The sequence below is a fragment of the Anticarsia gemmatalis genome, chromosome 12 (assembly GCF_050436995.1).
Source record: "Anticarsia gemmatalis isolate Benzon Research Colony breed Stoneville strain chromosome 12, ilAntGemm2 primary, whole genome shotgun sequence".
In the NCBI taxonomy this organism is placed as follows: Eukaryota; Metazoa; Arthropoda; class Insecta; order Lepidoptera; family Erebidae; genus Anticarsia; species Anticarsia gemmatalis.
This window is the reverse complement of record NC_134756.1, coordinates 7,968,678-7,981,792: the sequence shown is the minus strand read 5'-3', so window position 1 is coordinate 7,981,792 and position 13,115 is coordinate 7,968,678. Positions and strand designations below refer to the sequence as shown.

The window sequence follows — 13,115 nt, the reverse complement described above, 5'->3', positions numbered from 1 at the left end:
CTAGTCTGTGGCTCGATGAAGCATTTAAAAAATATTTAAATAAAATTCCTTGTTTGTGGTTATGATTGTGTGGATTGTTGTGTGTGAATTTTAGTAATTATTAGTTTATTCATATACATACTGTTATAATGGAAAACGCAGAAGAAATATTTCATTTTCTTGAAGAGTTCTCCAAACGCAAACCTAAAACTATTCCCCAAGAGCTTAATGAATATTTGGCATACGTAGCACGTACCGGTGATCCAGTCTACCAGTGGTCTCTTGTAAGACCTTTATTCAAAGAAAAACTTGTGTCTGTTATAACAGATTTCTATGAAACATCGCCGGGTATTGACATTCCACCCTATCCGAACGTGGATCCCTTCAATTACGATAGTATGAAGAACGCTTTATTGGAGCGACTTGATTCATTCGCCTCTGCTCCATTTACAGTTCAAAGAATTTGCGAATTACTTACATATCCACGTAAACAATACAATCGCGTTGATAAGTTTATGAGAGCAGTTGAGAAAAATATATTAGTTGTAAGCACTAGAGAACCTGGCATCCAGCGTCACCCTGAACCCGAGAACGGCGAACCAATTGAACCCATTGTTAACGGTTCAGATAATAACTCTGAATACAATGTTGATGTTGAAATGGAAGATATGTCATGGAAGGATAATGCAGAACAACAACAAGCATCTGAACCTCAGCCAGGCTCGTCGGATGCTCATATTTCTGTAGATGACATAGAAGCTCGACTAAAGGCTAAAAAAGAGGCACCAATGGATACTCAAGACAAAATTGCCACTCAATATGAATCAGTTACTCCCCCAGAACTGAACATAAGTACAGATGAACAGCCAACAGAGACTAAAACGAGTGCTGAAACGAGCCCTAAAGCTTCTGTGTCGAATGAGGAAGAATCTAAAGAAGAAGCAACAACTTCAAAATCAACAAACGAGGAAGTTAAACCTGATGTTGAAATGAAACCTGAAACTAGCACACCCGCATTAATCATTCCAGAGATAAAAGTAGATGATGCTGAAATGACAGAACAACGACTTAGTGAGCAAACAGCAGCAGAAAAAGTTGAAGAGCCAAGTGAGTCCAGTGACAAAGAGCCTGCCGTTAATGAAGCAAAGACTGTAATTGAAACACAACCAGTTGCTATGGACGAAAGTAGTTCAGATTCAACAACGAAAGAAGATATAGAGCCTAAACTTATATCTGAAGTATCTAGTGTATCTACCTCAAGTGAAGAGAGCTCTTCATCAAGTGACAACACAGATGGGAATAGCAATTCTCCCAAGACAGATGAAAGGCACATAGATGTTCAGGATGAGTCAAACCAGTCTGATACACCTTCTGAGACACCATCAGAAGAAAGCATTGTAAAAGAGTCTGAACAGACTCCTGACCCGGTTTCTGAGGAGCTAGCAAAAGAACCTCTTAATCCTAAAGTCACAATTGAATCAGATAACTATTCAATATCTGATGTAAACTCAGAGCTACCTCAACCGCCTGCTGACGGGCCTAAGACTCCTGAAGTGACAAAAGAGGAAGAAAGTAAAGAACCAGAAAAGATTGAAGAGAAGTCTGAAAATGTTGAATCAGAGCAGAACAAAACAGAGTCATAGACTGCTCTGTACCAGTTTACAAACTGTTTTATTCTGTGACTGTTAGTTGATAAGTAGAAAAAGTAATTGAATTAAGCACTCTATGAACATTCTTGTATCTCATCTGTGTATAGATTCAGAATAGTAAATGTTTTCTATAAGCCTCTTGTTGTATTTCATGACTAAGTATTTGTATTCAACTTCACAATAGCCAAGCTGAACAAGTGCTTTGTGGTAAACTATGAAATAATTTGGATTGAAAATGAATGATTGTAACTTAGTATTATTTTATACCAATAATGTAATATGTGAGAAATAAATAATGAATCGATTTCTTATTTTCAATTTTAATAAAAGTTACCCTCTATCTCAATTTTGTCAAATAAGAATTTATTCAGTGACTCAGAGATTGTACTCAAAGTCATAATGATTAGGTATATCTGATAATTATAATAATTTATCAATAACAGGCAGATATCAAGAGTACATTTTAAAAAATTGTGTTGCGTCTCTGTCTGAAAATGGTTAAGAATAAATAAAAAAGGAATTAAAAAAATAAACATTTATTTTCAAAATTGAAATCTATTTACATTCAAATAATAGGAGCTTGGAATAAACCTTAATCTAAATAACAATAAAAAACAATTCAGTCCTAGTAGTCTACGTAAATATACCTCACAATAGCACTATATTACGAAAGTAGATACTAAATAATACTTCTCTTAATTACAAAACAGGTACATAGTTAATGTTTCTTGTGTCCTAGAACTTTGAGTTCGTTTCTCTGGATTTTGCCGGCCGCGTTCCTTGGGATTGCGTCTAAAAATACCACGCCTCCGTCAAGGTGCTTGTATCTTGTTAGTTTCTGCGCAACTAAGTCGCATACTTCCTTTTCTGTGAGCTTGTGTTTGGGCTTAAGTACTACGAATGCCCTCGGGACCTCTCCGGCTAACGGGTCCGGTACACCGACGACAGCAACGTCTGCTACTTCAGGCCGCTCCATAATCACACTCTCTAATTCAGTTGGTGAGACCTGGAAATTGTTTTTTGTAGTCGTTAGTTAAGAAAAACGTCGTACCTATCGATAAAGTTATCTCAAGTATTTGAAATACGCAAACAGGAACTCTTTTTTTTTGGTTTATGAAAATATTGGCAGGCGTTTCTGTCAAGAAAAAAAGACACGTTATTTAACGCCCGACGAAAGCCTCTTGCTTTAAATGTATAATCAAATAGATAGGTACTAGTGTTCGGTAGGTTAAGCATTTCTTCAACAGAATAGATTAATAGGTCAGCTAACTAGTACAGCAGTCTACGAACTATCGTAAGAGTTTTGCAAGCACCTAGATTATAATTAGAGCCACATGTGTCTGCGTACCTGATTGCCCTTAACCTTAATGAGTTCTTTAGTGCGGTCCACGATGTAGAAATAGTATTCGTCATCGTAGTACGCTACATCACCAGTGTGTAACCAGCCCTCGCTATCCACTGTCTCCTTAGTGGCCGCTTCGTTATTCCAGTAGCCCTTCATTACCTAAAAACCAAAAATGCCTATAAAAAGTTGAAACAACATATTGTAACTTGACTAAATTTATGGGCTACGGTTACCCATGCTGGTTGCTGTTGATAAGTATTGTAAAGTTACTAACTTGCGGTCCCCTAAGCCAAAGTTCTCCAGACTTGTGTGGTCCCAGCATCTCTCCTGTGGTGAGAGAGACCACTTTGGCCTGTGTGCTGGGCACCAGCTGACCCACGGAGCCCACTTTACTATACGGGTAGATGTATGGTGTCATCAGGGTGACTGGAGAACTCTCCGTCATGCCGTAACCTGGGAAGAAAATAAATAATTTGTTGGTTTAAGTAATCCAATAGAATGTTTAAAAAAAAAAAAATCCTGCCCCTAACTAGAGGGAACTGCCTTACAGAAATTCAACATGAATGACCAGTTATTCCAGGTTTTAAGATAATAATTATCGTTCATTACCTTGCAACAATCTAATCTGGTCCTTAGTCTTTTCGCACTTCAGTAAAAACTTCTCCAGCATACTGTCCGTGGTAGGAGCGGCTCCTACCATGATGGTCTCCACCGTCTGCAAGTGTTCCTTCTTCACTAGAGGATGGGTCGCGAGGAACGCCAGCAGTGATGGCACCACGAACAAGGTCGTGGGTTCGTACTCCTCCAGACATTTGACGTAGTCGTCTGGGGTGAACCTGGAATAATTACAAAAACCCTAAATTGGTAAGATTTATACGTACAGAGGAATCCGAATTGACGGCATTCTTTGTAGGAAGTGATGCTCAACTTGGGCATAGTATAAACATTAAATTAAAGAACCAAATACTTAGATGTAGGTATTGGTATCTTTAATCTATAAACATCATTATAAGTATAGCGCGATTCTCTACAATTGGTGCTATCGAGCATCCACAGTTTGATATTTGAAATGTACCTACTGCAAAAACAGTTACTAAGACGCCCGGAGTCGCTAATCAGATTTTCATACAGAATTTCTCGCTAATGAATGCGTCTAAACTTTGCCGCGCAACTAAGAAGATCATAGCTGCGAACATATCTAATTAAATAAAATAAACAAGTCTATATTTGAGTACTTGTCTAGTTTTTCCTGGTAAGCGTAACAAAGGACTAGATGACTATAGCAGTAAAATAATGTTTCTAACGATTAAATAGTAAAGTACGCATTTGTCACAGAGCAAAGTTCTAATACAACTGTTATACAAAGAATAGGTTAACTAGGTTACTAAAGTACCTTTACTAATAGAAACTCATACTTAGAGGTGCGAATTTGATAGTGGTTAACTAGCAATTAATAACGAACAATAGTTTCGTCACGATAAATAAATAAAACGTGTTAAACAAAGTAAAAGGTAAGCATTTAGGTACCGGTAATACTAATAAATTAATTAAAAGGAATCAAATACCTGGGCATTGTGACCAGATGGTAGCCTAACGTAAGATTGTAGTTTAGGATCCCATTGAAGCCGTAAATATGGAAGAAGGGTGGCACAGTCAATACCACATCACCTTTACCTAGAAAAACAAAAGACTCAACCTTAAAAACAGAACTTTATACGTCTACAGCTCGTAGATAGGGCAATCCACTTAGAACAAGAGACGGTATAAAGCAATCGAAAACAAAATAAATACTATAGAAAGCATTAAATTAGAAAATATACGGTTTTTAAATGAGAATACTTCGTACCTTTCTCTCCTTCGTACTTCATCATCTTAGGACAATGAACTTGTTTTAAATTGCAGACTAAGTTCTTGTGAGTCAGCATCACTCCCTTCGGCATTCCCGTAGTGCCGCTGGAGTAAGGGATCAGGCAAACATCGTCACAGTTCAGTGTTGGTAAGTCTGCTTTATGGTCCGCCATTAGTAGTGTTTTGAGACCGTGTATTCCTAAAATAAAAAAAGCCATCATGTGCCTAATTGAAAATTAAACCACCATATTCCTAACTTTGGTTCGTTATTAAATATGATCAACCAATATTAAAATATGACGTCATAAATTGTAATATTTTAGTACAGAAAGTAGTCAAAGAATACTAACATACGTTATTGAAATTAGAAATAGTTGTTACAGATGTTGGGAAATGTCCCAGTCCCGATCCTAACTGGGTCACGAGCTGAGCATCCTGGCACAATGTTCCCGCGTATGAGACAGGAGCTGAACCATCGATCCCACGTGGGAATTTAATAATCGTTGCGTTGGGGAACAATTGATAAGGTCGTAACGTGCTTTTCTAATGTCTGATTTAATAAACTTTTAAGAAACCTTGCGGGTCTAACATATTTGTTTTCACAAATGAATCAGAACGTTTAAACTTTAAACCCAGTTTTCGGATATTAGTAGGCAAGGTATTTCCGATATCTGGCTACTTCAGGCCACTTTTAAAAACGGAGTTAAAACTGTAAGAAGCGTATGAAAGTATACATTATATATTTTTGACAAAAATGCTAATGCCTAACAATTACCTACTGTCTTAGATTAAGTAGGTACCTAAGTTAACGAGAAATGGCCTACTTAGATTGGTCCGCGTGAATAAGATTAAATAAACTAACTCTAAATATTGTTCAAACATGAATTTAAATATTTAATCAGATAATAATAAATATAAACTTTAACTGTAGAGCAAAGTACAAATAAATAGCAAAAAAATATTTCACGTGTCATTAGATATAACATTATAGTTTTTGTGCGTATTTATCTGTTTGAGTTTATTATGAGATCATTCAATAAGAAACTTTAAAATTATGAACTTTAGTTCTAAGTATACCTAATTTAAAATAATTAATTAAAAGTAGGTTTCCTTTAAGTAAAATTAAGATATCATTTTTTTCCACCATTCACATTATCTATACAGTAAATTGGAAAGTAGCTTCGTAATTATTAAATGGCTATTAATAAATTGTCTGGACCTTACAAAATCTTAACTTGTTTTCTAATTACTTATGTCTAGTAGTAACTTAGGTAGCTAGTAAATGTATCCAGGAAACGTTGACTCGGCTATTTCTTAACACCCAGCATTCAGTAACAAGTTTGGCTCAACAGGTATTAGAAATATATTGCTAAAGAACCCGACTAGGACAAAAAGTTGTTAATATTAAATCGAGATTCCGCAGCAATAATTTCATCAAAACAACTAGGTATGTTCTAGCTAAAGCACTTTGTTTATCTGTATGCTTAACAACTAGGCAGTTTTGTGAATCACTAAGCAGATGAGCTGTTATATAGGATTCATGTTTGTAAAAATCCCCGCTTCACATCAATAATAGTGCGGGAAGACCCTTAGTTCAATAGTCTTGAAAAAAACTATTTGTGTAATCAGAGATTGTTCTAAGTACATAATTCTACATGTCAAAAAATTAAGAAGTGTAAACAAAATATTTACCTTGAGCCTTATCATCTTCGCCGCCGACCCAGATAGTGCCTTTGTAATCTTTCAGCGACTTGCCGACCTCTTGGGCGACCGGCATGAACATCTCGATGGTAGCAATAGCCTTCACATTGCAGTCCGCGAACTGGCGCCTCACCTCCTCTGGAACAAAATAAATGTTGTTAGAATCGAAGCATTAGTGAGCCTAATTGTTATTACTAAGATAGATCAAGAAACGTTTAATTGTAATTGTAGGTAGCTCTGCCTTTTTTATATCTCGGTGTCTGGGAGTTGGGACTAAATAGCAAAGATCTGATAGGCTGTAAATCCAATTTCCATACAAAACAATTGAGTGATCTGCTGATAGTTCGGTGCACATTGTAAACGTGATTTGTTTGTCGTAAAATCATCTGTAAACTAATATTATTCTTGACCGAGAATATGCATTTGAAAAAGAAAAACATGCTAACTGATATGTTTTTCCTTGCAACGAGCTGTAATCAATTCATTGCATACAACTAAGTAGGTACCAACACTACCAACCATCATTGTTCAATCAAGAATACTTTAAGATTTACAAGTAATTATAGACTAGTTGACGTTACATCACATTGCACTTTAGACTATAATGATTGCAATGAATGAATCGCATATAGAGATAACATAGAGCACGCGATAATAGGTAAGCAGCCGACTGATTTCCTCGACCTTGACTGCAGTTGAGTTATGATTAACTATCATTAATTGGAAGTTATATCGAATACACGTTCTATACATAAAATGTGTCTATTATTGGTACTGGGTTGAGATAAGGAAACGACACGGGTGTTCGAAGCCGGAACTTTTCTTGTGTGATTATGAGTAGGTAACTACAAACATATTCAGTTCTGACTTCTGTAACTTCTCAAGGGAATAAGTGTTGTCAAAATAATGTAATTTTTCTAAGTTACTATGTTTTCTAAATAGCAGACCCGAAACGTACCCCTAAATGGTGAACCCATTTAGGGGTACGTTGAAACGAGCAGGATGAAAAGAAGAAAGAACATGTTCTATTCCTCTAGGTCGCGTGCTACTGTTTCCTGCTGTAATGTTTTTTGTATCTATGCCAAATGCATGTAAGTACAGCTGGATAGATAATTATATAGGCAGGTACTTACCTATTAGTACCTATAATATGCTCGTATGTGAAGGTTACAAGTTACTACCTACAACTAGATACATTTTCTATTCCTTTTGTTCGCGTGCTACAGCTCAATGCGCACGATTCAATTATGGAAAACGTTATTTAATGTAGGAAGTTAATCGTGAATACGTTCGACACTTATGAACTTATGCAAAATAATTGTGATTACCAATGCAGATAAAGTTCTTTATTAAAGGAAAGGGTAATAGGATCAAGAAACCAAATCTGCATCCATCTTACCATACTTACACACAAAAGACTCTTTAGACTAACTACTCATTGAGGCACCAGTCTAGAAAAGCATGGAATTCATGGTAAAAAATAAGTAAGATTGGAAATTGTGTATCCTAGACTGCATTTACAATCTACATTCTAACGGTGCATATTTGAAAAATACCAAAGTACATATTCTCAATTGTAATATTGATAAACATTAAGCGAAACATAAAAATTAGGAAAAGATTCATCTTTGAGCCCTTCTTAAATTTTATCAGTTAAGACACGTGTGTAGGCATAGTGTTGGGACAATTATTTTTTATCTAATCAAGAACTTAATGGTACAAGTAAGTAAATAACTGTAGTTGTAAACAATTATTTACTAGTTACTACGCAGATGATAAGCGTTTTCAAGCATGTGAAACACTTTAACAATATAGATATACGTTACTATTTTTAATGATCTTGTCACGCGGAAGATTCTGGGCTTTGGTTTTTATATTATTAATAGGTAAATATATTGTGGTTACAGTTTTTTGTTATCTACTAGATAAAACGCAAAATTAAACATACACATGTCATCATGTCAGAAGCCAAGGTACAAAGAGCATGAGGTGAAATGCCGACAACTGGTTTAAGTAGGTAGGTAGGTATAATTTCGGAGAATCAATACTATGAACATCACTCAGATAGAGGCAGACTAGGTACACAGAGACATTTTAGAAAATAAATATTGACTCATTTAAAAAAAATGAGGAAATAAATACAAGTAGGTAAGTATTGAAATCTGTGTTCTATGATCAAAAATATAGAGTTCCCTAAACAATGATGATGATGAATCTCCGAAAATTATATTGATGGAGTCACTAGGTAGGTACACCTAACGTCATCTTCACCGGAACATGAAAAAAAAGCTTCAATTGTGAAAGTCCAAAGGGGAGAAAATTATACTTAAGTAACAATGTATTCACCTGCTTGACCTTTGCGGCATTATCAAATGACCTATAGACACAGGATCAATATTCGTGAATAATAAATAACATCGTAAAGCTACGATAATCTATATTCGGTAAATCCCTTTAAATTCCGTAAGACTGTAATCGGTATTGATATGAATAGGATAATAAGGATGTAAGCGAATGATAAAGAAATGAGTAACAGGTGGGTAGGTACGATGATAATAACCGTGGCAATGATACCAGGGTTCAGAACAAATAGAGCGTTACTGTAACGTAATATTGAAAGTTACGAGGAGCGATCAAATTAATAGAAGTAATAGAACTCTTCATTAGTGTATCAAGCAGAAGTGTAAATATAGTCGATCGATTCTTTTAAGGATATACCTAGTACGGAAAACTAATTGCCAAAGAAAAATATTGACGATTGGCCGAGACAAACTTGATACTTATTCACTACTGAATAGTACGAAAGGTTTGTGTTATAGAAAAACTTTTATACAACGTTAATCCTTCGTTTAATTAATCCTCAATCCACATTCCTTCCTACAACTCATCGCATGCATGTCTGCATAAACATTCTGAACAAGAAGTATTATTTTCTGCTGATTCATACTTAAAAGACTCGCCTATATCTAACCAAATGAATCCCTATCCTACCAGAGTACTAGAGTTTCTCTGATAAGTGCTAATGATGTAGTCGAGGGACATTGTAGTCGGTAAGAATCCGCCATAACCCGACTCTCAGCCCTAAGAGAGTCGGGTATCTTATGGAAGATGTCCCCGTGGAGAAACAAAAAGGTACCTACACTACTTTTCGTTAACAAAATAAATACGTAGCATGGAACTTACCTGCCGTATACAGAGGGTTGGCGAATGTCACGACAAGTCCAGCCTTCATCGCTCCATGGATGAGCACGACGAATTCAGGGAGATTTGGCAGAATAAGTCCCACCCTCTCGCCTGGAGCGAGCCGTAGATGACCAGCCAATGCGCCCGCGCATCTATCGATCATCATACGCATCATGCCGTAGTCGTAACCACGGCCTGAAGCACCGCATGTCTGGGCGAGGAAAAAAGAAAATTTTAACGTTAATTGTTAGTGTCACTATCGTTTTTCTAGACACTATTCTGCCGCCGTTGTTATAAGTTCCGTTTAGTTAGGTAAAGTTTCGGCAGATCCTTTGGAGAATTTATTTCGGGTTTTCCTATGGGAGAGATTATCAATGCCCAAGTAGAGTAAGAAGTAGCTCAAGAATTCAATCCTGTATGTTACCCTAAAACTAGCACCGACCCTGGGTCCTCTCTATCTAATTAAGAAGTACCTACTATCGTATAATAAGAATAAACGATTTAGGTAGATTGATACATAGAACTATCGCGTATTGTATTAGATCGATTTATGTAGAGCACATTCTATGGATACCATGACAAAAATCAAACGGCTTGCCAAGTTTACGTGGACAGGTGTATCTATCTGCTAGTTATGTATAATGAAAATTCTGATCTCTTCATTGCTAATTGCTCAATTTTATCTACCAAATGAATAAAAATATTAACCTTAGCATAGTGTTGCAACCTAGATAATTTTAATATTATGCATCGGTTTAGTAAAAACTGACCATAGTAATTGTCTTCACAAGCGAAGTGATGCACGCCCATAATTTACATTGTAAAGCACATGGTCGAAAATATGGGTCAATGGACTTTAACCTCGTATTTGTACACACACATTATGTAACATTTAATAAAGTAAACTGCTCAAAGTCCAGCATTTGATATTGAAATAACGAATAAACGTGCAACATTGAAGATTTGGCACGCGACCATATCTGCGGGCGCCCCTATACTTTATATTCATAAATAAAAAACACGAATGAACTCCTGAATAAGAGGACAACATTCAGACGTCATAATGTAGTTTATTTGTATTTACATAGGTTCATGATATTTTAGTCGCTATGAAAACAGCGCTATAACAATAATTATATTAATAGATAAGTATATGCACACACAAAACTGATGACGTCTGAATAACTAGTAAAGTTTTTGGTGCCAATTTCTCAACATTAATTAAAATCTGTAATTTTAAACGCACTCAATATAGTAAGAAATAAAATCCATGAAATTAATTTCTGGTAGCAGCTAAAGTCAAAACATGTAACTTTAATTGCTACAGGTACCTAATCAATCAGCATACATTTGCAGTTTTCATTGTTTATCTTTTTGGAAGATAAGGTAATCTAGGCATATTTAACTTCGGTATTTTCCACTTTTCTTGTCCAAAGGATTTGTAGCATCCTTGATAAGAAAATTACGAGGGGTCATCATACTAAACTGAACCTAATAGGTACGCAGGTACGATAGGTTTAGGGGTCGTTTTATACGCTTACGGTATTTTTTAACCATTCAAAGATATGAATAGGTCTGCAGGTTTATAACATTGCTTAAGAATAATTTTAATTTAATTTTTATAGAAAGGGTCTACTCCACGACCGACTTACATACGAATTGGGTAGAGGGATTTAATGACCCATAGTTTATTGGTGTGGGAACTATACGGTGAAGATAGATCCAATACAAAACAATTGAGAACTTAAATATAAAACTAAAACCGGGCAATTATGCGGTACCTACTCAGTAGCGTTGTATTTATTTCAGTTTCCTGTGAAAATTGCTAGTTATTACAGTTATTTACATCATTCATAATCATGTAGTTAGTTACTCAGACCTACATATCTACTTATTTACTATAATAGTCCGTCTCGTGATTTACCATGAAGGGCATCGTCCCGTAGATATCTATGGTAATACTGTATGTTAATATACTTTTAACAAAAAAATTTAAATTATGAATATTTATTAAGTAAATATTTAAAATATTAGGGGACACATTCTATTTCCGAAAAACTAAAGTTGATAGTCAAGTTCCTAAGAAAGTGGAGTCCCAGGATAAATAATATTCGGGAAATATATTTGAGTTATATACAAAGGGATACTATTACTAAGATTTTGTTAAAATTAAGCTAGAAAAACTATAAGAAACGCTTAAGAAAACTTTCATAAGTGTTCGTGAAAAGTCATAGGTTTGCTGGCCTATACCTAAGGGAACACCATTGACTATACGGGATTCTAATCTCCAAGAGCTAATTATATTTTATACTTATCGCCGAATTTTACTTTTCAAAATTATCAAAAAAATCAAACAATTAACTTAAAACTTAGATGCCAAAACACCACGATTTACTTTTATTAAGAAGGTAAGTATGGTTTAAAACAAAACGTATAGTTTAGAAACTAACGGTTACAGCGGTCATAGTTCGAAATCTAAAATTAAACTCTAGTTTATAGATAAAATGGATTTTTGTCATAGAGCGAAAAGTGGTGAAAATTATATTCTTTCCAAATTTGTGATGAGATGCATGTTTGGCACACAAGAGTCTCGTAGCCATAACCTTCAAATAGGTACGAACTATTTATAAGTTCCTATCACTCTCGTCTAACATCCGTATAGAATAACGAACTTTGTACTAGGAACAATACAGCGATGCATTGCACACAGATTTAATAGTATGTAATTGGACATAAATAACAACTACACTCGTTCTTCGTACATAATAATAAAAATACACACACAGAACACAAATTGTGTGTTCTCGTTATTGAGATGATGTTTAAGAAAATATAACTTTATGGCAAAAAAGGAAAACCAGGGTTGGTCTTGTTTGGGATTACTACTTACTTTAATTTAATAATATTAATTACTTGGTATTAAAAAAATATTACCTACCCTACTTGATAATAAAAATAAAATTACTCACCACTGATGGTTCTTCTGCCCAAGATTCAACGTCCGCAAACACATAATCAGTCAAAGTTTCATTTCCGACCTGTATATCACCCCATGGTGAATTTAAATGTTTATAATCCACAGCTGTCGCAGTCTGAGTAGCTAGACTTCTACTCGAGAGACGACTGTAAGAAACACGAGTTACTTTGGACTTCTTCCCTTGTTTAGCACATGATAACGAATTAAATAATTGCCGCGATAAATTCCCGCGCAAAACTTTCAAATGAGACATGTTTCCGCTGGCAATGTTTTCCCGCGAAGCGTTGGCGCGTAAATGTTAGCCGCCGCTTCCACTGGCGCGTTTTGGCGCGTTCTCCGCACCCGCCGAGGGCAAGGTCCATCTACTTATTTAACCTGTTTGTTGTGACTGTGATCAAAAACTCATAGTAAACAGTGGGTTACGCGTTACGAA

At 35.6% G+C, this 13,115-nt stretch overlaps 2 protein-coding genes across 2 annotated transcripts; one reads left to right on the top strand and one right to left on the bottom strand.

Annotated features, from left to right (window-relative positions):
• Positions 1–26: 26 nt before the first annotated feature.
• PPP4R2r (Protein phosphatase 4 regulatory subunit 2-related protein) lies at positions 27–1,933 on the top strand. The gene has a single exon (XM_076120827.1). It carries the CDS (start codon positions 129–131, stop codon positions 1,620–1,622), a length of 1,494 nt encoding a protein of 497 aa, XP_075976942.1. The 5' UTR covers positions 27–128; the 3' UTR covers positions 1,623–1,933.
• Positions 1,934–2,148: 215 nt separating this feature from the next.
• Positions 2,149–13,024, bottom strand: LOC142977159 (putative 4-coumarate--CoA ligase 1). Its single transcript, XM_076120899.1, has 9 exons — positions 12,675–13,024; positions 9,706–9,916; positions 6,514–6,660; positions 4,820–5,020; positions 4,539–4,647; positions 3,583–3,809; positions 3,248–3,426; positions 2,977–3,132; positions 2,149–2,634 (listed from the first exon to the last, which is right to left on the bottom strand). The coding sequence occupies exons 1-9, from the start codon at positions 12,933–12,935 to the stop codon at positions 2,347–2,349; spliced, it is 1,779 nt and encodes a 592-aa protein (XP_075977014.1). The 5' UTR covers positions 12,936–13,024; the 3' UTR covers positions 2,149–2,346.
• Between the last annotated feature and the right edge of the window lie 91 nt (positions 13,025–13,115).